The sequence below is a fragment of the Nilaparvata lugens genome, chromosome 6 (assembly GCF_014356525.2).
Source record: "Nilaparvata lugens isolate BPH chromosome 6, ASM1435652v1, whole genome shotgun sequence".
In the NCBI taxonomy this organism is placed as follows: domain Eukaryota; kingdom Metazoa; phylum Arthropoda; class Insecta; order Hemiptera; family Delphacidae; genus Nilaparvata; species Nilaparvata lugens.
Window position 1 is genome coordinate 12,988,850 of NC_052509.1, and position 25,761 is coordinate 13,014,610.

General features: G+C 34.6%; 1 protein-coding gene across 1 annotated transcript in view; it reads right to left on the reverse strand.

Moving 5' to 3' along the window:
- The window catches only part of LOC111047693, a 409,014-nt gene that overhangs the window by 182,810 nt on the left and 200,443 nt on the right, over positions 1 to 25,761 (reverse strand). Inside the window, exon 3 of the mRNA XM_039430135.1 lies at positions 20,749 to 20,856. Within this exon, the coding sequence (XP_039286069.1) occupies positions 20,749 to 20,856 (108 nt within the window). The remainder of the gene's footprint in view (positions 1 to 20,748; positions 20,857 to 25,761) is intronic.

Below are 25,761 nucleotides of genomic sequence, written 5' to 3' on the forward strand. Positions count from 1 at the left end.
CGAAGGAGAAGGAGAAGACGAAGGAGAAGGAGAAGACGAAGGAGAAGGAGAAGACGAAGGAGAAGGAGAAGACGAAGGAGAAGGAGAAGACGAAGGAGAAGGAGAAGAAGAAGAAGAAGAAGTAGAGAAATACAGGAGAAGGGGAGGAGGAGAAGAAAAAGTAGAAAAAGACAAGGAGAAGACGAAGGAGAAGGAGAAGACGAAGGAGAAGGAGAAGAAGAAGAAGAAGTAGAGAAATACAGGAGAAGGGGAGGAGGAGAAGAAAAAGTAGAAAAAGACAAGGAGAAGACGAAGGAGAAGGAGAAGACGAAGGAGAAGGAGAAGACGAAGGAGAAGGAGAAGACGAAGGAGAAGGAGAAGAAGAAGAAGAAGAAGAAGAAGAAGAAGAAGTAGAGAAATACAGGAGAAGGGGAGGAGGAGAAGAAAAAGTAGAAAAAGACAAGGAGAAGACGAAGGAGAAGGAGAAGACGAAGGAGAAGGAGAAGAAGAAGAAGAAGAAGAAGTAGAGAAATACAGGAGAAGGGGAGGAGGAGAAGAAAAAGTAGAAAAAGACAAGGAGAAGACGAAGGAGAAGGAGAAGACGAAGGAGAAGGAGAAGAAGAAGAAGAAGAAGAAGAAGAAGTAGAGAAATACAGGAGAAGGGGAGGAGGAGAAGAAAAAGTAGAAAAAGACAAGGAGAAGACGAAGGAGAAGGAGAAGAAGAAGAAGAAGAAGAAGTAGAGAAATACAGGAGAAGGGGAGGAGGAGAAGAAAAAGTAGAAAAAGACAAGGAGAAGACGAAGGAGAAGGAGAAGAAGAAGAAGAAGAAGAAGAAGAAGTAGAGAAATACAGGAGAAGGGGAGGAGGAGAAGAAAAAGTAGAAAAAGACAAGGAGAAGACGAAGGAGAAGGAGAAGAAGAAGAAGAAGTAGAGAAATACAGGAGAAGGGGAGGAGGAGAAGAAAAAGTAGAAAAAGACAAGGAGAAGACGAAGGAGAAGGAGAAGACGAAGGAGAAGGAGAAGACGAAGGAGAAGGAGAAGAAGAAGAAGAAGAAGTAGAGAAATACAGGAGAAGGGGAGGAGGAGAAGAAAAAGTAGAAAAAGACAAGGAGAAGACGAAGGAGAAGGAGAAGAAGAAGAAGAAGTAGAGAAATACAGGAGAAGGGGAGGAGGAGAAGAAAAAGTAGAAAAAGACAAGGAGAAGACGAAGGAGAAGGAGAAGACGAAGGAGAAGGAGAAGACGAAGGAGAAGGAGAAGACGAAGGAGAAGGAGAAGACGAAGGAGAAGGAGAAGACGAAGGAGAAGGAGAAGAAGAAGAAGAAGTAGAGAAATACAGGAGAAGGGGAGGAGGAGAAGAAAAAGTAGAAAAAGACAAGGAGAAGACGAAGGAGAAGGAGAAGAAGAAGAAGAAGAAGTAGAGAAATACAGGAGAAGGGGAGGAGGAGAAGAAAAAGTAGAAAAAGACAAGGAGAAGACGAAGGAGAAGGAGAAGACGAAGGAGAAGGAGAAGAAGAAGAAGAAGAAGAAGAAGAAGAAAAAGAAGATTAGGTCAGATTAGAGCTCTTCATCATGTGAGTCATCATTATATTCTGGCTCATACAGTAATCTACAATAAATATAATTACAGTATAACTAATTATTCAACTAGATTGCAAAGTATGAAAAATTAATAATCGGAATGAAAATTGAATACAATTTGAATAACGATGATATAATATTGTACTGCAACTAGATAAATCGGCGGTGTTGCAACAAATAATTGCAGACTCTCTGAAAAGTACCGTATATAATATGACATCTCTCTCATGAACACATGACTGGAAGAAGAAGAGAATAATTGGAGGGGAACAAGGAGAAGAAGAAGAAGAAGAAGAGGAAGAAAAAGCACAAATAGACGAAGAAGAAGAGATAAAACAAGAGGCGAATCTCACAAGTAGGAAGAGAAGAAGACATGGTAGTAGAAGATAATGGCAAAGAAATAAGGGTTTAGCAGGAAACATGAAAATCTGGTAGATTTAGAGAAGAAAAAAACATGCAAAATTTAGAGAGTATAAGAACTTCGAGTTGAAACAAGTTGAGTAAGAAGAAGACAGAAGGTAAAGAGTAGGTGATTGTAAGAAATGAAAAATATACTAATAAAGATGAAACTAATGAAGATAAATATATTAGAAAGAGGAGAATAGATCTTGAAAAACAAACTTTGTTTCTTTTTCAAGTCTAAGAACTTTGAAATTCCGCACAAGGAAGAATAATAGAGTGATAAGTGAAAGAAGATGAGAAGACTACGAGAAGGAGGATAATTCTTGAAAAACAAAATTTCATTTTTTCAAAAGTCTAAGAACCTTGAAATTTCACACAAAGGTGAGTGAAATAGAGTGATAAGTGGAATGAGAAGAATAAGAAGAGAAAGAAAGTGGAGCGAGAAGTGTGGAACAATAAGATAAATCTTAAAAAGAGGAGGATAATTCTTGAAAAACAAACTTTCTCTCTTTCAACAAATATAAAGAATAGAGTGATAAGTGAAAGAGAATGAGAAGAAAAAGAAAGTGAAGTGTGAAGCAATAAATTATGTATTCATAAGCCGTGAGATAAAAGAATCAGCATGTATTTCACTTTCATGAGTCTACTTATATCGTAATATGAACCACCCCATATAGGACATTCAAGGGTGGTTTGATATAGATTGTAAACAAGAGAGACTATTCAGTATGCATGAACTGATAAACGGCTATGAACTGTGTGAAAGGAGGCAAATAGAATATCGTGGAAGGAAAAGAGGTGTATCATTGGATTACGGCTGTTTCAAAAAGGAGCCGAAAGTTTTTGATCGATTACTCAACCTCACAAAAAAAAAAACAGGAGCTTGAGAATTATTTCTCTTCCCTGGAGGTAGCACTAGAAGAACTTCTAGTTTTTTTCACTAGTACTAGTACTTTCTCACTCTTCTTTATATATTTTTATTTCACTCCTACTTTACTCTTTCATTCTACTCTATATTATACTCTCACTATGTATACACCATGGAGAAATGATAGAATAAGAAGATATCCAATAGTATGGGTAATTCATTTTCCAAATTTCAAGCTGATTACTGTCGACTACAACTGTCTATTATTACTGTGTTGTTGGGGTGGGAGTGTAAGAACATCACAGTATGAGAGCCTAACAGCGTCACATAGCTTCAGGAAATGATAATAATAATATAATAATAATAATTATAATAATAATATTATTATTATTATTATTATTATTATTATTATTATTATTATTATTATTATTATTATTTAGCTTCAGGAGAAATAACTACTTGGACTTCCAGCTTGAGATAACATTGAAATATACAACATAAACATAATATACCATGGGATATCTTCTTATGCTATCTTTCCTTCATGACTATACTCTATAGTAGCTTAATACACTCGACCTACTATATTCTTTACTACTTGTTAACTCTTTTACTATAGACACTGTCATCTAAAATAGGTAGTGTTTTGAAGCTAGAGATACTGTTTAGAAGCTTATGTAACTGTATACATCAGTTCAAAAAGTTAGTTAGACTTTCTCCACTCCATCCAATTTTCGATAGAAACACATAAAAACATAAGATTTTGAATTTATGTAAATCAAAAACCAAATTAAATAACGAAATCGCACTCTATAAGCACTATAAACTTTTAAATATTGAGCTACTTTGAAGAATATTTAATCCAAAAATTAAAATTAACTTATTCACTAATGCATCAATAAATAAATAGAGTCAAAATCTCTAGATTGAAACAGAATAGATTATTCCAAGAGGATGGTTGATGAAGAAGCCTAAAATGAAAGAACTCCATACCTGAGTGAAAGAAAATTATTTTTATTCAATTAATGATTTGGTTTGATATTGATTAATGTTATATGAATTTAAAATTCAGCTTTATGTATTCTTCAATTATTGTTATTCCTTAGAATGCAATATTGAGCTGGTTGAATGTTAATTATTGTAAGCCCAGATTATAATATTTTAAATATTAATATTAATGTACAAGTAAATAAGATATATTAAGACTCCACGTCGGCGTACAAGTTTTCTTTTGCCGACGTGTAGCACAAAGTTGTTTTCCTTTTTGTTGTATTCTGTATATATTTTTTGTGCAATAAACGATTTGATTTGATTTGATTATTCCTAAGTATCATATTTATCTCATTTTCTCCCTATTCATTGAATATTCCATCGAATATACACGAGAACCAATCAGAGAAGCATAATCAAATCAAATCAAAATCTTTATTTTGCCAAAATACAAAATCACTTGAAATACTTTAAATCATAAATACAATAATAACTGAAATAATCAGTAAATACATAATCATCAAAATGAATAATACATTTCGATTGAATAAATAGAATTAGCACAGCTAGCAAAGCGAACTTGTGCGCTTGCTGTGAGTTCATTTTCGATATAGCCTATATATTTTTTAAACTTTCTTACAAAATAATAAAACTACAAACAATAAGATTTGAATAAAGAAAATATAAATATTAAATATTAGAAAATATAATATCCGGCTACAAACCAAAACAACAAAATGAACTATCAATAAAACGCCAATATTCTGACAAACAATCATTGCTCAACACCACGTGATATTATCAATGCCAAACTGGTTGACAACAGTATCGTAGGCTACATCTATGAGAATAATTGTTCCATATCTTTACATTATAAATTATTACATTGAATTATTAGAATTTGTGAAGTGTTGAATAAATATTTTTCTTAGCCCATTCAGATATTTTTTCGAGAAGATTCTTAGTTAATTTACTATTGATGAAATATATTGGAATTTTGTTAGAAAATATGTTACAAAAATAAAAAAACTGATGTCTACATACTACCAGTCTTACTAAATCTATATTAAACATATTTGAAACTGATGGGCGCGTCAGGTAGGGTGTATTTCTGGTTTCCAAATCACTCACATTTTTTTTATTCAGATGCAAAATAATCTTCATTAAATGAATTTGTCTGAGGGTGGGTAAATCCAATTCTTCAAAAAGGGTCCGACTTGGGTATCTTCTTGGTCTACCCAACGCTGCCCTTAGAAGATGTTTTTTCAATGTGAACACTTTATTAAAATGACAGTCAAATGCACCGCCCCATGCTTCAATTGCATACTGAAATAAAAAAGCCTTCTGTGGTTGGTACTCGTGAAATTAAACATGGTTAAAGTTTAACCGGCTTTCCTGCAACCGTGCCTAAGTGCTTCATTTATGCAGATTACAATATATACTTGCTTATACACCTCTATATAATAGCTTACAATACAGTTTTATATGAATTTACATAATATGAACTGAAATAATAATAATTGAACTGTACATGATAGAAAAAGAATGCATTTTAGAAATTTCTTTAGGATAATATTGTTTTGTATCTACATAAATTGGCGGAGCTCTGAACTGAACATATCGATGTCCATTCTTTGGAGAGAATACTTGGAATACTCTTCGCAGTAGCTTTCCACCAAATTGAGAAATAACTGAAGACAATCTCAAACAGTTTATAATATTGTGAACAAATCCATAGACCAAAGAAATATTGAGACAATATCGGTCACCATTCTCTGCTTGTAAACAAATCTATCGACATGGCAGGCAGATATTGAGACAGTTGATACTTTATTGTCTCTTATTCTCTACTTGCGTCCCTTAAGGGCGAGTTTATTGTCGTAGCAGGGAAAGAGTGTCTTCTTCCCTTCCAAAGGGCTCTAGTCAAAGGGCAGGCAATGAGTAGTAAATTCAGGGAAGTAGAGGGTTGGGAGTACCTAGCACAGCAAGGTACCAGCAGCAAAAGGAGGAGAGGGGGAAGGCATGAAGAGGGGGAAGGGTAGAAAGAGGAAAGGGTAGGGAAGACACACTAAGGGCATAAATGCCCTAGCAGCATAAGGGGCCAGAAGGGCACGTTATTAATTCTCAAAGTTAAGAAGTTGTAGAAACGCGTTTGTTCCATTTGTATACGGAGATACTACGTTTTACCCCCACACTCATTGTGCTGGGGTAGGAAAAGTAGTGGAACAGATAGAATAAGAAGAAGGAGGAGAAGAGTGAGAAGAAGAAGAAGAGAAGAAGAAGAAGAAGAAGAAGAAGAAGAAGAAGAAGAAGAAGAAGAAGAAGAAGAAGAAGAGGGAGAACTGTTGTAATGAGAATAAGGAGAAGAAGGAGGTGGAGGAATAGAAAGAAGGAGAAGCAGAGAAAGTGGAAGAAGAATAAGAAGGAAAAGAAGAAGAAGAGGAAGAAGAATAAGAAGAAGAAGAAGAAGAAGCAGAAGCAGGAGAGGAGGAGAGAGGGAAACAAGAATGACGACAAGATTGAGCCATAGAAAGAGACAAGTAGGGAAATCTTCAAAACATGTGGAGAAAAAGAAGAGAAAGATGGAGGAAAAGAAGAAAAGTACAAAGAAAGATGAGAGGATGACAGCAAGTGGAACAAATTTTGGAGGAACAGCAGAAATAGGAATCATGAAAACAACGGAAGAGTTTAGAAAGACGATAGAGGAGTGAATGAGCAGCAGGGTGGACAAAGTTTCGTGAACAAAGTTGATCAAAAAGAGGACGAGATTATAATGATGATGATGATGATGATGATGGCAATAATGAAAGGAAGAGTAGAAGGAGGAGGAGGAGAAGATGAAGAAAAAGGAGCAGGAGGTGAAGAAGGAGAAGAAGAAGAAGGGGAAGAAGAAGAAGAAGAAGAGGAAGAAGAAGAAGTAGAAGAAGAAGAAGAAAGGAAGTACAGACTGGCACACTCTTGCGTGACAACAATTAGCTATAATATTGCACTGAAATACGCCTTTTTCCTACCCACCCTCCTTCCCATCTACACAACTATCTGCCAACATTAAACCATCCCTTAACAGTATTCTACACTGTACCCTTGTAGGCCTATACAGTTCTGTTCTTCATTGTCGTGCATATTTATTTATGTACTGTTCATTTTGTTTTCCCTTCTTTTTTTACTGTATGTGTAAGAGATATTCATTCTTGTATTTTACACTATAGTGAGGTCTACGTTATAATGACAGTGAAGAGAAAGAGTAGAACAGCGTAGCCGATTCTCTGCCTTGCTGATGTCTCTCTCTCATTCCGTTTATGTTTTTCTCTCAAAATATTCCCCTAATAACCTATCTCAACCCATATGACAGGTAGTAGAGTATGATTATAGTGAAATCCACGTTATAATGGCAGTGGAGGAAGATGGCAAAACAACGTTGCCGTTTCTCTGCCTTGCCACGGACTTCTATAGAGGATGGCTAATACCGGTATTATCTGATGTGTTACCTGTTCATTATTGTTCAAAAAAGTCATAGATTATATTTGATTTGTCAAGGAAATATATTTTTTTACGATGATTGAATGATGAATTTCCATTATTGAGATAGAATATTCTGTTAATTTTCCCTATTTCTACATTGTTGAGGAAAGATCTGAAAACTCTACAGAATTATATTTAGGTCCACATTATAATGACAGTGGAGAGAGATAGGAGAAAAACGTTGCCGATCCTCTGTCTTGTCAATGCCTTTTATGGACGGTATATGGTACAGGTTAATCGATAAAATATCAAATATTCATTCTTGTTTTGAAATAATCAATCATATTCAATCAAGCATGATATTATATTTTCCTACAGTTACGTTGAAAAGTGGCCATTGCTACACTGATTACAGAACGCAAAGAATCACTTTTCCGCTCTAGTGCGGGAAAAATTTTTCTGCACTCCAGATTTGCAACATGGCAACACAAAATACTTAGTAGGTTATATGGAGCAACAGTGCAGCAAAATCAAAATGGAGTTGGTAACAGTGAATGCTGTGGCTGCTATAGTGAGCAGAGGTGCAACGAAGCACAACGAGCAACTTATTAAGTAGATATTATAACCAAGGACAACATTTTTATTCAATTTGACAATAAATTAAGGTTTTTATCAATAATAAAATTACACAGAAAAACATTTGATGGATTTCAGGCAATTTTACCCATATTTTACCCACTTTTCATATTCAATGGTAACTGTAGGAAAAACTTAATGTGAAATACGTGCGCAAAGATCCTCTACTGCACTCAAGAAACCATTCCGTAAACGTTTCTTTCGATGCAGCAAACTGTCACTTTGCGCACTAGTTGCATAAATAACTATTTTCAATAATTCCATAATGGGTTTTCATAATTGAGATGGAATATTTTGTTAGGCCTACTTGATTAATTATCCTACATTGTTAAAAGACGATCCGGCAACAGAGAAAAGTGAGAAAGAGATAGCGCTAACCGCTTTGTTTGATGATGGACAAGGATAGCAACACCAATGTTCATCAAATACTGCCATTATAACGTGGACGTCACTATAATCATACGAATCATAACACCATATACAACTTTACATAGACAAGATACAGGAAATGGTAGCCTATCCAATTTAGCACACATTTCTAAATATAAAATGAAGTCACCTCATTGAAGCATTCACATTTCCAGAGTAACAAGTAAACATGTGACTCACAAACAAACAATTTCATGAGCAACAGATTTCACGTTGAAAATACACTCAAAGATGGCTTTGATCAAGTATATCTCAAAATACACTCTGATATAATGAATGAAACGACTCAGCCTCAGAATAGCCTCAGATATGATTATAGTAAAACAAGTTGATATTCCAAGAGAGTCTCAGACATAATATTATATCATCATAATAGATTAAAAACCTGACATTGACAACACTGAAAGTGTGATAGTTATAGTTTTCAAACAAGTTTATCAGGTGCAATGACTTTGGCAGTCATAATTTCTGTTTCTCAACTTTAGTATTTGATATTTGTCACAGTATGCAGTCGCAAAAATAAGCTTCAAGATCAGTATGCACGTTAATTATTACCTCTCTTATTAATCCTGATATATTTAATTTTACTTCTAATTCTGTTTATTCTAGTTCAAATATCTCTCTCTTTCTATGTAGATCTTTTTTAGGGAACAATTTAAGAATTTGAATGGATAATTTTGAAAAGAAGGGAACTATAATAGATGAAAGAAAGGAACTGAATAGATTTTAGAAAGTAGAAGAAATGGAGATGAGCATAATAAGGTAGGAGAGAGAAGATATTTAAGAGAATGGTAGATGGATACTACAGATGGATGAAGTAGTGTTCTTCCAAAAGAGTAATAGATGGACTTTGAACTAGCTATTTCTATTCTTGCACCTTGCACTATGAATAATTGTCAGTAGAATACGAAAATGTGGGATGAAAAATGGTTGTGTTGGTTCAGGTAGAACAGGAGATAGATATTTTCTATGAGATATCTCAACTCGTCTGTACTTGAATAATAATCATTCTTCGACTGAAATTAATGTAAATGGTAGCCTACTCTTGATGAATGCTTTTTCCAGTTGAACTTGCATCTATTCATTTATTCATTCATACGATAAGTACATTATAAAAATGATAGGGAGAGGAAAAATGAGGTAAACTTGTGCTATTCCTCTCTCAAATTTAGACAGAGTTACACCTTAGACCAGTTATAGAATGGACACGGCTCATCATATCTTCATACTGGAAGTCGATGGAGCCATCATCTACTGCCATATCACCATATCGTGACGTCAGCATCGGATAGAAAACAATGTAAACAAACTCTGCAGAAAAGCTTTCTATCCGATGCTGACGTCACGATATGGTGATATGGCAGTAGATGTTGGCTTCAGAGGCTAGACTCCCCAGCGTGTCTATTCTATATACATATAGTCTATTCTATTATACATAGTCCGAAATAGGTAGTCTTGTAGTTCTTCAATTCACAAAATTTCCAGTGTTTCATTATTTTCACAAATTGAATTTTTAAATTCAGATGCTTCAAAACTGAACATAGAAGAAATATTTCACATTATTAAAACTAAAATAGTAGATATTCACATATTGAAAATATAATTTTGAAGAATTACCCAAAAATTAACTTAATTCTAAAAGCACAGCTGACTCTTTCCTTGTAAGAACATTGTTATCATAATTCGAAGAGCAAATTTGCTCATTATCTTTCTTGCAACTGCCTTCCATAGAGCATAGCTGATACCAGTTTATCTGATCATAATTAACTGTTCATTCTTGTTAAAAATGATAAGTTAAAATTCATCTGTAAAGAATATAATTTAGATTTCAATTATTGAGTGAAAAATTTTCAAATCAAGATTAAATATTTTGTCAATTAATTCCACATTGTTCAAATACGATCTGGCAACAGAGCAAAGCGAGAAAGAGATAGCGCTATCCGCTTTGTTGAATGATAGACAAAGACAGCCACACCAATGTTAATCAAATATTTCCATTATAACGTGGACCTCACTATAGATGAAATATTAAGCTATTTTGGGCCCTCTTCCATTACTTGTCTATAGTATAGATTAACAAATAACAGCTAGGAAACAGAAACTTATGAAGAAAATAATCCAATGGCAATAAAATATGAACAAGTTTGGATTATGTTCATGACACAAGAGAGTTATTAAACTCTTCTCAAGACTTCAAGATTCCATTATCTTTTAAAAATCTCCAAAATCCTTTATCCTTATAAACTCTTATCCAAACTAATAAACTCTCAAGTTCAATTCAACTCTTATTATAGACACTCAGATCAGGGACTAACTCTAGATACCCCACATTTTAAAACTCTTCACAACCTCTCAAGATCTCACAAAAATCTTCTAAATCCAAATTCCCATAAACTCCTATCATCCTCACAGCAGCAGGTACTAACTCCAAATTCCTGAGATGACAGAACCCAAAAATAATGTTCCCCCAGATGTAGAATGGAGAGTGCCGGCCAGAATATAACACAAGTAATTAGGAAGGTGGGAGAAAGCTAAGAGAAGGCATGATTCAAAATTATTATGAAGGAGCACCCTTACCTTACTTCAGGGGTTGAATTACGTTAATGTTGCATGATGGCTTGCCAAGAGGGTGCTCTTTCACCCCCTCATTTTCCCCCTCTTACACCGCCTCCCTCCCCTTTATTCACCACTACCCCTGAACTACATCATCCCTTAGTCCGTTTGCGTTAGCACAGCCTTGTCCGTTAATTTCTGTTCCTTTTGCCGGGAACAACATAAGTCATAATGTTTGGCTGAGTGGTAAATATTATCAAATTTAAGGTTCTTCCTCAAGGTGGTAGAAAGTACCCTCGGGGTTGGAAGATTCTGTAAGTTGTTGTGATAGTTTGGGGGAGGGGAGGTCTTGTATGATTTTGATTTGTATTTTGGAATGCATAAACTCATAGAAAGGGGAAATAAGAACTAGAGTATAGAAAATAGGTGGATTAGTACATGATACTATGTTTCCTCACTCATAATATGTTTCATATGATAATTACGTGGTGAAGAATCCAGTCCGATTCTCATGATACTGACCTTGGAATACTAGTAGCTCTGCGAACAGTTTACCTCGCTCATGAATACAAATTTCAAATCAAAGTGAAGGGCCATTATGAAAGTACAGTATATTGTGAAGATTAAGCGATGTCATCTATTATTTTTTCCACTGAAAAACTAGTGACAATGTTTCCAGGGATATCGGACTTATAAATTTCTTTTGAGGAATAACTTCAACATTGTCTCCATATTTAAAATATTACAACTTTTTTAATAATTAATTATAAGATATTGGTCAACTGACGGAGAAAAGGAATATGCAGTGGGAAATTTATACGATGAATCGTCTCACAGACGATAGTGTCAATGACAGGAGGTTGCTAATGATGGTTTTAATATTGATGAAAAGTGGTTTTAATGTTATGGCTTGTTATGATATGCAGAATGTTAAATGCTCAGAAATCTGTTTCAGATCTCATACTGAAATCAAAAACAAAAGCTAATAGTTTTCCAGAAACTATTCGTCTATGAAACAGGGAAATTTCGTGTTGAAAAGGGAAAAAATTGTGCAGTCAAGTGAGACGTTTTCTACAATTATTAATAAACACAGCACATTTTAGAGCAGCACTAGTTCTATTATAACAAATGAGAGCAAATGTTCTTACTTATATTTATTTTGGGAAATATTTACACTTAACATATTGTAAATACAATGATCTTTCATTTTGAGAATAATAAAAATTGCTGTATCTTGCAAAATAACGACGCTAGATACGGATAAGTAACTTTCTGGAAGGAGGTTCGTCTGTGGTTTATCGAATTACAAAAAAAAGGGAGGTCTTATCAAAAATCGTTACACATACGTTTCTGCGCCTTGTTTCAAAAAACTTGCAAACCAAATTTCATCCAAATCGGACAATAAGTGCTACTGTAACTGCGGTACAAACAAACAGACAAAAGCCGATTGAGTAGAAACTAAGACCTCAGCTTCGCTTCGGTCAATCAATCTTCATAATCCTTATTGATCTTCTTCTTCATCTTCTTCTTTCAAACAGTGATTCGGCTATTGCCTGTTCCGACTCACATTCAGCTTGTAATTAGGATAAAAAAGGTATAAATTGATAAACTAGTGACATCATTGTCAATCTATAATCTATACTGTTTCTTATTTTATAATAAGAATAAGTCTTTCTAATTATCAATAAATCAGTGGTTTTTTGACAATTTCATAGTCTTTTTCATTCAATAAGGATAAGTAATAACCATTGCCATCTTTTTCGTAGCCTGTCTATGTATCTTTTGCCTACCGGTTTATACTTATTATCCTTATTGATTCATACAATAAGTACATCATCGAAGTGATAGGGAGAGAAAAATGAGATAACCTTGTGCTATTTCTCTCCCAGATTTAGATTAGGTTACACATAGTCCGAAATAGGTTAAGACTTGTAGTTGTTCACTTCACAAAGTTTTCAGTCCTTAATTAATTTCACAAAGTAGATTTTTGAATTTAAATGCTTCGGAGCCAAACATAGGAGGAATATTTCACATTATTATCATTAAAATAGAAAATATTCACTTATTAAAGAATAATTTCGCAGGATCAAAAAACTAGCTTAATACTGACATGGATTATAATTGTTTTCAAGTGTAATATTATAAAATCTCCTGTAGAATGTGTAGATATTGAGACAGACCATGGTTTCACAAGTGTAATACTATTTATTGGTGAACATCCTTTCTTTATTTTATTATTTATCCTCTATTTATTGGTACAATAAGCACATCATCAAAATGATAGAGAGAGATAGAAAATAAGGTAACCTTGTGCTATTCCTCTCCTGAATTTAGATAAGGTTACACTTAGTCCGAAATGGGTTAGTCTTGCAGTAGTTGAGTCTTGGGATGTGGAATGAATTCTCATTTCACAATACTTTTTATTATCTCCAAAACCTGTTCAATACTATTTGTCCTGACAGTATTCACGAGGAATGAAATTCTGACAGCACTGAGAAACCGAAAAAGATTTGAAGCAGTGAAGCAACCTGTTTGATCTATTCTCATCCCATGTTATTCATGTAAATATCTGACTTGGGACCATTGACCCTCAAAGCCCATCACCTGCAATAATCCGATCATCCTTTCATCTTGAGATGAAGCGGGAAGTTTTGAATAATCAGACAAGAGAGCATATAGTAGAGCTTTATCAAAAGCCACATCACGGCAATGCACTTCAGACGTCCAAACGTTGCCAAAATACAGCGTCGCGACTCCCACACTTTGGGTGGTAGGGGGGACCCTCGCACCATCATCGACGGGTTGGGGGGTCTTGAGCCCCCTCCCCCACCCAACAAAGACATAAATATGTAGCAGATGACAGAAGTAGCCGAGACTAACAAGAACCGTGCATTAGCCTTCAACTCGCACTGAATTACTACGGCTACACAAATGCACTCAACTTTACGGGAGTTGGTTGAGAACCAATTCTTCTACTGCTGCTGCTTCTTCTCCTTCTTCTTCTTCTTCTTCTTCTTCTTCTTCTTCTCCTACTTCTTCTTCTTCATGTCCTTCTTCATCTTATTCTTCTGCTACTCCTTATTCATTTTTATTCAATCATGATACTTGAATATCTGTGCCAATTACTGTTTGACCTACGTGTTTTCTTGAAGCATTTTTGCTGATGATGATAATATTTATCTTTTCTCTTCCTCTTTGTGCAGGTTTTCTTCCCGGTTTAATTACATCTGTCTCAGCTGTTATGTAATTCTACCTCTATTTTCAAATCTCATCTTCTTTTAATATTGCATTTTCAATAGCTTACTTTTCTCACTCCATTATATGATATTATTACACCTGTACTAATGTTTCAAATAAATTCTAAATTGTCCTTCTATCTCCCAGACCCAGCCACTTATCATTCCATTCATCTAATGATTCATCAGAACTTTTGCTACTTCATTATCAAAGAATCGAACAGCTTCTAGTTTATTTGATTCCCTTGCAATCATTTGCTTATAAAAACCTTTCCCTTCATCTTCTTCTTCTCTAATTTTTCTCAAGTAGGCTCTACTCTTCATTTTCCCTTCTGTTTATCTTATTCGCTTATTTGTTTACTTCTTCTTCTTCTTGCCCTCTTTCCTCTTCTTCATCATCTTCTCTCCTTCTTCCTCTTTTTTCTCATCTTCTCTTCTTATGCATCTCCTTCTCCATCTTCTCCATCTCCTTCTTCTTCTTCTTCTTTTTCTTCTTCTTCTCTTCCTTCTCCTTCTCCTTCACCTTCTCCTTCTCCTTCTCCTTTTCCTCCTCCCACCACTTCTCCTCCTACTTCTTCTTTTCCTTCTCCCTCTTCTCTCTCTCACCATTCATATTATGCTATTCATTATACACCTATCCAAGATGTCTTGTAAATGTTGGCGATTTCAGCTCACGAACACAGTAAGCTACTCACTGCATGTTGAGAAGTTGGGAGACGTCAGATGACAAGTGACTCATGTTAGTTCTGCTTAACTTTTGACAAAATTAATGGCAAAGTCAATCCTAGAAGGTCACCTTTGAATAATCCTCTAATTCTATTCCCAGACATAGATTTATTTCAATTTATAATTCCCAAAAAATTATCTCAATAACTTACTGTTCTCAAGTTCAATATAAGTCGTTAATAAAAATGTTATCCCAGTTTCCAAATGTGAGTCTTCATGGTCTACAAAAGATACAGTAGAGTCATATTCAGGAGGAACAGTCAATTGATACAGTTTTCATTGAATACAGATTATAGATATCATATTTCCAATAACGTTTTTGTCTGAAGCAGCTCAGAAATAATTCAGAAATTAGTATATTAATATATTATTGGAGTAATGGTATATGCGTGTTGGAATAACATCAACCAATATATAAAATCTACTTTGTGGAATTAATTAAGGGCTGAAAATTCTGTAAAGTGAGCAACAACAAGACTTAACCTTTTTCGACTATGTGTAACCTTATCTAAATTTGGGGAAGGAATAGCACGTTACTTTGAATTTATTCTATTCTATAACTTTATTTTTGTACCGAAATTTGAGAAATATATTATATTAGATTCAATTGGATTTCTAAATTCAAGCAGGTTACAGTGTAATATAGACTACTGGCTTATACACTCTAATAATATGATATTAACTTGAAATACAGCAACGTTCTCGATCGATTTTCTGTCAATAGAATCTGGAGAATATACTATTAACTATTCATAATATGGGAGAAATGCAATCTCGGAAATGTATTAAATAAAATTGTTTTCATCCACATAGATTGACGAGAGTTTGGACAGAAAAAACCCAATAAAAAACAGAATGAAGAGATTCTGAGCGAATTTTTTAAAGTTATATGTTTCTTCGTATTTTCAATTCTAGTATTCAATAGTAAAATCACGTTGATTATCTTCAAAACAAAGCTTCCAGCTTGAATCTTGAAAATATAACCGTTAACCAGCTTAGTCTATCCCTTTTCCCTTTCGAAAAGGGATAATGATCACATGCAGACACAATTAATTCGCCGCGCGACAAATCGATCCCTTCTTGTTCCCTAGAATTATCGCCAGGTAGGGATCGCGTCTAGGGATTAGGCAGGGAAAACAGCATAGGGATAAAGATGGTTGTAACGCTGGTTTAGCTGAGGGATGCCAAGGTATGTAACACAGGTGGGGAGGAATAGGGAGGGATATCGGGGAGAAATAGAGTGAGAGGGAGTGTGAGGGAATGGAAGGGAGAGAGAGATAGAGATGCAGAGCCAGAGAGAGTGAGTAAGATGCGAGTAGAGAGCATGAGATGGACAGGATGGAGAAAGAGTAAAAGAGAAAGAGAGAGAGAAAGTGATCTACAAGAGGATGTAGAGAGATAGGATAAAGAGGGAGGAAGTGTGGAGGATGAAGAAGGATATTAGAGAGAAATGAGGGATAAGAAGGAATGAAAAGGAATAAATAGAGACGTATAAGGGAGGATAGATAGGAATAAATAGAGAGGGATAACACAAAGAAAGAGAGAGAGAGAAGAATATCATGAGTGAGAGTGAGAAAAGGAGTGAAAAAGATACAGACTAAGTGAGAGAGAGGGATAGACAAGAGGATGTAGAGAGGTAGGATAGAGAAGGAGGAAGTTTGGAAGATGAAGAAGGATATTTAGAAAGGGATATGGGATAAGGAGGGATTGAAAGGGATAGATAGAGAGGGATACGAAGAGATGAGAAGGGATTGAAAACGATAGACAGGGATAGAGGAGTCACAAGCCGCAATGCAGGAAATCCCCAGTGTATTATATTTGGAAGGAGAAGTGTTGGGAACCGTCTCAAGACAGCCACTAGTTACATTCTTTGTCAGACTGTTCAGGAGAACAGATTGAGTATTGTTCAAATCTGTTATGCACCATCATTAATTGTTAGGTCAACCTCTATTCATAGCCCGAATATCATCCAAATCAGGGAGATTTGCATTTTTCATTAAATCCATGAATTGAACATCATGAATTTTTGCAAAAATGGTCGAGAATTAAATTCATTCAAACTCTCAGGAATGATATTACTTGACGAGAGGAACAACAATATGTCATCACATTGGCCAAATTCACTCTCATTCTTGAATTATAAGCATATGGAGATGGATGATTTTTCAGATCAGTGACTGGAGGGAAGATTTTATATTTTAGTGGATAACTAACCCTGTATTGTAGCGAAATGTCTCATATTATAGCACGACACTTGTTAGGTCAACCTCTATCCATAGCTCGAATATAAGCGAAATCTGGGAGATTCGCATTTTTCATGAAATTCATGGATTTTTGCAAATATGGTCAAAAATAAAATTCGTTCAAACTCTCCGGAATGATAGTATTCGACTAAAGGAGCAATAATATAACATTACATTAGCGAAATCCACTTCCATTCTTGAGTAATGAGCATTTGAAGATGAGTGGTTTTTTGATATGAGAGTGGAGGGAAGATTTTATGTTTTAGTGAATAACTGACTCTGTATTGTAGCGAAATGTCTCATATTATAGCACGACACTTGTTACGTCAACCTCTATCCATAGCCCGAAAATAAGCAAAAACCTTTCCGAAGTTTCTTTGTGCAAATGGACTGTACAATGATTGATAGATCCATATAGAAAAATAGTAGAAGCATTGTTTCTCAATATTATGCTATAATCTAATATGATGTGAGGCAGTGTGCTGATTTTGATCCTGTTAGGAGAAATTTAGATTCGGAATAGGTGTTGAAACAGAGAGGTGATGGACCGAATGTACAGAAAGACTGAGAAAGAGTAAGGGAAAGAGAGAGAGAGAAGAATATCATGAGTGAGAGTGAGAAAAGGAGTGAAAAAGATACAGACTAAGTGAGAGAGAGGGATAGACAAGAGGATGTAGAGAGGTAGGATAGAGAAGGAGGAAGTTTGGAAGATGAAGAAGGATATTTAGAAAGGAATATGGGATAAGGAGGGATTGAAAGGGATAGATAGAGAGGGATACGAAGAGATTAGGAGGGATTGAAAACGATAGACAGGGATAGAGGAGTCACAAGCCGCAATGCAGGAAATCCCCAGTGTATTATATTTGGAAGGAGAAGTGTTGGGAACCGTCTCAAGACAGCCACTAGTTACATTCTTTGTCAGACTGTTCAGGAGAACAGATTGAGTATTGTTCAAATCTGTTATGCACCATCATTAATTGTTAGGTCAACCTCTATCCATAACCCGAATATCATCCAAATCAGGGAGATTTGCATTTTTCATTAAATCCATGAATTGAAATCATGAATTTTTGCAAAAATGGTCGAGAATTGAATTCATTCAAACTGTCAGGAATGATAGTACTACTTGACGAGAGGAACAATGATATGTCATCACATTGGCGAAATTCACTCTCATTCTTGAATTATAAGCATATGGAGATGAATGATTTTTCAGATCAGTGACTGGAGGGAAGATTTTATGATTCAGTGAATAACTAACCCTGTATTGTAGCGAAACATTCCATATTATAGCACGACACTCATTAGGTCAACCTCTATCCATAGCTCGAATATAAGCGAAATCTGGGAGATTCGCATTTTTCATGAAATTCATGGATTTTTGCAAGAATGGTCAAAAATAAAATTTGTTCAAACTCTCCGGAATGATAGTACTCGACGAAAGGAACAATAATATAACATCACATTAGCGAAATTCACTTCCATTCTTGAGTAATGAGCATTTGAAGATGAGTGGTTTTTTGATATGACAGTGGAGGGAAGATTTTATGTTTTAGTGAATAACTGACTCTGTATTGTAGCGGAATGTCTCATATTATAGCACGACACTTGTTACGTCAACCTCTATCCATAGCCCGAAAATAAGCAAAAACCTTTCCGAAGTTTCTTTGTGCAAATGGACTGTACAATGATTGATAGATCCATATAGAAAAATAGTAGAAGCATTGTTTCTCAATATTATGCTATAATCTAATATGATGTGAGGCAGTGTGGTGATTTTGATCCTGTTAGGATAAATTTAGATTCGAAATAGGTGTTGAAACAGAGAGGTGATGAGCCGAAGGTTCAGAAAGACTGAGAAAGAGTAAGGGAAAGAGAGAGAGAGAGACAATATCATAAATCTGAAGAATAAGAGAGATATCACTGGAGAAGAATGAAGTAAAATAGAGAAGAAATAATACTCTGTGAGAGTAAGAGGGAGTTGAAAGCTGTGAGAGAGCTGCTGGATCAAGAGAAAGCTAAGAAGCCCGAGGTCTCAATCTGTAATTAAATCCTATCAAACGGTTTACGCGACTATTTGCTCCAAAGAGATTCTTCCCCTATATCTATATTCATCAACCCCTCACTATGAACTCAATGAGAACGTATATCTATTTCTATCATTGGATGGAAGCTATGGGAGCAAATTCTATTATGTGACAATTATCTCGTATTTGCCTTACTGTCTCTAAGCCTGTATATATTTAAACAAAGCTATAATCTGCGATTTTGGCGCATGCAAATGCTGCTTGAATCGATTAATAACTGAGAGTGAGACGATGTATGTTTCCGAATATGTATATATATAACTTGCGACGTGGTAAGTTATAGTGATTTTTATCCATGATAAAACACTGAAATATTATCCAAAAAAAACCACGAATTCATTGAAAAGTGACAAACATATTCCAACACCTATGGTGTCATCTTCAGATTGAATTTGGTTGTTTCTATTTTTAGGGTATCAAGGTCTTGTTAGTTTCGATTTAGTATTTTTTTTTTTTGTTAGCTGAGATATTCTTCTAGATTTTAGAGTCTTCTTGATAGTTCATTAGAGAGAAATTCATGGAGAAATGAGTTCCAAGATTCATTAACTATATGAATTAGTGTTTTAGCCTGTTATATTTTATTCGGAAGTTGAAATATGTGTGCATTCGTCTGAATCCAACACTAGAAACTGACTATCCAGTACTATAGAGATTCTTACTGAATATACAAACTTATCAACTACATGATAAACCATAGACACTTGCAAGATGAACCTTTTTTCCACTCTATAAAAATGAAGTAGAATGCCATTTTTTGTCACCAAATTCGAACAAAACACGTTTTGTAGCTCATATTTTGAGACAATACCTCTGTAACACTTCAGATAAAAACCTTTCAATCGTTCATTCATTGATATATGACTTCACACATGGTCCTAGTTTCCAGTGGATGTTATTCATGAGTTGATACTTGGGTAAACTGATATTTTCATCAGTAACAATTCTAGTTGATTGCATAATGTTGGAGAGGTTGAGTGAATAATTTGGTACCAATAATAGGATTTAATTCACTAGAAGATTATGTGTATGAAATTGTGGATGAGCATAAGAAATAATAGTATAAAACAACTATGAATTAAATCATTTTCTCAACATGAAAAATTTGAATAATTACTCTCAGGCTCTCAACTTTTACTGTAATCGTATTGCAAATTATCACATCCTCTGTTTATGCTGGAATCTCTAGAGGAGGTCTTCTTAGTTGCAGAATATGGAGTAGATTGTTCTCAACGAATTTATATTTTCATAGCTACTTGAACCAATTAGATTTGACCACCCAATGCCCTTAATCTTCCACTTGTTATGAGTTATGTTTTATATTTTCACACATACAATATTCATTCAATCATATTCATTTATTCATGAACAATAGATACAATGCAGGTAAAAACAACAGGCATTCGCTCAAAACTGCTTCAAACCTTAATTTGGAATACACATTCTAGAGTTATGAATATGAATATTATATACCTGTGGATTAAAAACTGGAATTAATAAAAGAATTTTGATAGGGAATGAATCTTGTTCTCTATTAGGAGTTAAGTTTGTCGAATCTTACCGAGTATTTGGCCGAGTACAGTCCTTCCATCCTCGCCAAGGCATGCGCTTCGAGCATCAAACGGATTTGTGAACTGCACAAACGCGTAGCCTTTGTGCATCGAGATACCTGTAACCAGAGATAAGAGAATTATTCATCTATAATATAATAGTAGGAAAAATTGGCTTATACATGTACGGGGAAGGAAATTTATAAATGACGCATAATTAGGTCTGAACTACTCAACTGATTAACCTTCCTACCAACCTTCTTCAAATACACGGAATACCAACTGGGGTAACTGGGTTACCCCAACAAAATTTTCGTTTTATGTAATAATTTCATATATAAATTTCATCATATGAATGAATTGAATGCTTTTAAAAAGCTTGTCAAATATATCATAATATTTTTTTTCTGTTAAAAAACATGTTTTTGATCAAAAACTCTCAGGTCTTCAAAATAGTGCACTCTATTGGAGGAGAAATGTTGTTTTCTACTCTGCTGTAAGAGAAATGTTGTCAAATAATGAAATCATGTTAATAAGGAAGCGAATTTATTGAACTCATATGATAAGAATAAAAAAACAGGTTGTAGCAAAAAAAAAGAGTTTTTTTTTTAATGAAATAGATACCTTATTGGCAGTCCAAACAATTGACCAGTGTCAAGTCCCTTCTATGCAAATTGCAGACAGGCTTCTGACAAGTGCAGCACATAATTCTTGTTTTTCTGTCTTCATTCCGAGGGCACATTGCACAGCGCTTTGAAGTAGTCATCTTTGAAGGACCAGGGGTTATAGAGTGTTCTTTTGTAGATGCAGGAACAGGAACTACACCTATAGTCTCCATGGCACAAATCACGTCTTTAGAAAGAAAAGATGAATGTTTTGCACGGTCTTCACAAAATGGTTTTGCCAAATCAAATAATAATTCTTGCAGAAAATGTCGTCTCCTTCTTCGGTCATTCTCCTCCATTCGGGATTTTTTGTAGTCCATAAGATGTATGCATTTAGGGCCGCAATGTCGATCAATTCCATAAACAAGCGATATGGCCATCAGTTTGTAATTCGAACACAGCTATACTCTGCTGTCATCATGTCCCCCGAATCAACCCCTCCTTTGGTTCGATTGTAGTCTGTAATGATGATAGGCTTCTTCTCTTCACTGTCTTCCACTTCGATAGAATTGTGCTGGGATGAAAGCAATATTACCGCCTTATTTTTTTTCGGTACATATGAGACCATTGTGAGGGATTCTGTGAAGCCAAAAATTGAAGATTTTTCTGCTCTGCTCTTCTTAGGCAGAAATTCACCGGGCACTTCCCTCTTGTTTGTCCCCAGGGTTCCAACCAATGTTTTGTCATTAATTCCTCAGCCAGGGGAATGGACGTGAAAAAATTGTCGGTTGTGACACCTCTTCCTGATCCAAAATATGGGGAAACCAATTCTTTCACAACACGCATTCCTTGATTAATTTCCCTCTGATTATCTACCATTCCTGTTGTAAAGCTCTTCCTGGGGGAGTCACTCTCACCTCCAAGGATAGGACAATACACGTAGGGTGATGTAATGCTGTATTTAAATGCCTCACGTATGTATGGTGAATCTTGTACTGAATCAATGGTGTATGGACTATAAATTTTGCAATTGCGTGGGTGGACGCTGAGTGTACACCAGACTGATTGATTCACTACAAGATTCAATACAATTGTCGGAATCGCGGGAGGTCTAAACGCTCGCTCACCCTTGATTCTTCTAATGACAGATTGTATAATGATGAAATTTTATAAGCAGTGTAGCGATCGCTAAACACTGAATACGGATACCTTAAAATTATTACCTGTGAAGAATGAGCATACAAAATCATACAGGTCGAGCAAAAATCCCGATGTAGATAATTTACGGGACTGCGTCTCTAATAAGTTCTGAAGGATTAAAATACGGTATTTGGACCAAATATCGTTCAGAATATACTTCGAGAACAGAGTCTTGTCGGGTTTTAAGCTCTATTGTAGGAATTTATATGATCTCTGGCTGCATCTGCTGTACAATTGATGTGTTCGCTCCTAAGTCGAGGTAGGTAACAGATAAAAGCTGATATATGAGCAGGTAAGGACAAAGAATAAATATCTCGATCTGACCCCACTCGCTACATCCACTTAGACCTGTTCCAATATCCAGCTTAATTCAATTATCCCAATGATCGTATTCGATCGGTTCTTGATGATATAGAACGTATCAGACACAATAATTGACAGGCTTAAGAAATAATCGAACTCAGAAAACGAATTAACAAAACTGGAATATATTATAATAAAATATATGATCATACAGTGCAGATTCAGAATTTGATTTACAGGTTGATAATAATTTAGCATTGACAAAAGAGTTAAAAATGTTCTTGTACTTGCATGATATCATGTGTGATTCGACAGAATTTTACAATTGATAAAATTGAACAGTTTTGAAAAAATAGTGAAAAAATGAATTATAAAATATTTTTAAAATGCTCGGGGTCGTGGTTCTGGCAGCGGAGGATAGCTAATCAACTACAAATTCTTAGAAATTCTATATGGATAAATTCTAGGCTCTTAAATGCTAAAGCGCTTGTCGGCGTGGCCAATAATTTAACGAAGAAAATTTTATGTTTTCTGCACTGAAATATTTTCGAAGCGTAGATTGGGGCCCCTTTTTAAACTTATAACTCACGTGAAATTCCTTGGTGGTCGTGGTTTTCTTCTTTAGATCAAAAATCGTTTGATCGGCAGCGGGTCCAGGCTTCGGTTTCAGCACGTGGGGAATTTTAATTTAAATATCTCCTTCACCAAATTAATTAAGGGATAATTTACTTTAAACTTTTAAATTTATCGATTGATGAAAAAATAAATTTACAAATAACAAATAGATTGGCCTAAAATATCGGCTCACAAATAGAACATATAAAATCGAACGAAAATTTTACAAATAGGTCTTGGTAACTATAAAGAGATCTGAACGGTGAGGATTTCAAAAGGGAAGTGCTGTCTTTTTCTCTAAGCTTCTTGGCTAGACCTTTCTTCTGAGAATCTCGATGTAATAATTTGCATGAAAATTTGCCATTGGTAGAACGATTGTGACGTAGACATGACGTCAGTGGCAAGCAGTAGAATATAATTCCTTTAATTACAATAATAATTCAATTTATGTAATTCTTAAAACTGCTTAATCTTCTAGACATAGTTCCTCTCATACAATGTACATGTGCTAGCGTATATGATAAGGCAGGTTGTTGTCTGATAGTAGATTAACATGTGTTGCTTTCAAACGATCACCTTTTTGGTGCTATTTCTATGCACTATGATTGGCTTAGGCTTGCCAAAGAGATTAATTACCATGTGGTTCAGTTGAATTAATCATTAATAAATTAATATTCTTATACAATTTTTATTATGTTTGAGACTGTTATAATTAATTTCTGCCGTTTTATCAATAATATGCTGTTCATGCTATGACCTAGTTAGTTACAATAAGACCTGACATATAATATAATTTCTTAAATAATAAATAATTTCAACAATAATACATACATTTTATTTTTTTATTTGAAATTCTTGGTCCTTTATTGATAGTTTTATAATTTTTAGAAATGGTATTATATCTTGCGTGAAGCCAGCATGACATTTGACAATACTTTGAATCAGTCAGCTGCGTTCGAACTGTTTTAAAAACATCTGATCGATAGTAAACAAAGTGTAACCTCAAAATCAGTGAGCAATTCATAAATAATTCGTGCTTTATTTGCAGAATAATTATAATTTTATTGAATAATTTTTCTAGAAAATATTCGGTACAGAACGGTACTCTTATCTAATATACAGTTACTGATAAGTAAGCTTTATCGCTCGGTTGCTAACTATTCCTTTAGCAAATTCTTTCATTTTAAAAGGTAATCACAATTTTTCTCTCTTCTCATGAGGTCTATTTGAAAGATTCATCACACAAAAGCCCCCAGGATATTTTAAATAGGTAATTGGGAGACGAGTCGAAACAATGACTATTTGAAAAATCCGATATTGTGATGAATACACTATTTCATCTCCTTACTTCTACGAAAACTCCACACTTAACACTAAAAACGATATATCGTGCACTTTTGGCTACGAGAAAATAAATAATTGATTGTTCCTTCCATTGGATACAATCGAAATACAATAATTAATGAGGTCTCTTTGGATCCTTCATTAAAACAACTCCACAACTTCCATTCACGGGTGGCTTATGAGCAGACCCATAACTATAACAAATATACAAAATTCAACATATTATCCTCTTAAGATTCAAACAGTATTTGCAACAAATATAGATTTTCATCATTTTTCATGGTTATTACAGGTTTCGACTCTTTGTTCTGGCTTTTACATAAATTGGGTGAGAGTGTGATTTAACTTCGGTGACTTGACAATTGTCTACCGTTTGACTCGAGCAATTCCTTTTTTACGCTTAGTACGTTGTGTACAAACAGGGTTACACTGGAAGTGATTTCTGATTTTTATCAATGCTGGTTACAAATATTACGTCTTCAAGATTACATTTATCAATTTTAATTACAATTCATGATCTTTTGATGCAACAGTAATAAATTTCCCATTTGAAGGTAAGAATTTCATTTTCTTTTTAGCTTTTAGCAATACATTTATATGACATAGAACATGCTCATTTCGTGCAAATTAACATAAATATATATTTTTGGTTGCGTTTTTTACTTATAATTTCACATTAAATAATAGGTTACAGTAATTAATAACGATATTGCTTTGATTCCTTTACATTGACTCTATGATTTCGCACACATTGGTTGGTGTGACGAAGAAAATTATCGAACAGGCTTTGGTTCTGAATAGATTTTTCTATCGATTCTGTATTTCAAGGTTAGATTTACGCATTTTTTCAAATAAACTTTGTTTATTTTCTTTCCACCTATTCACTACTAACTTCATGTTATTTCTAATTTATAATTATTTTCTGTGGATAATATAATTCTTGTTTCTGATTTTCAG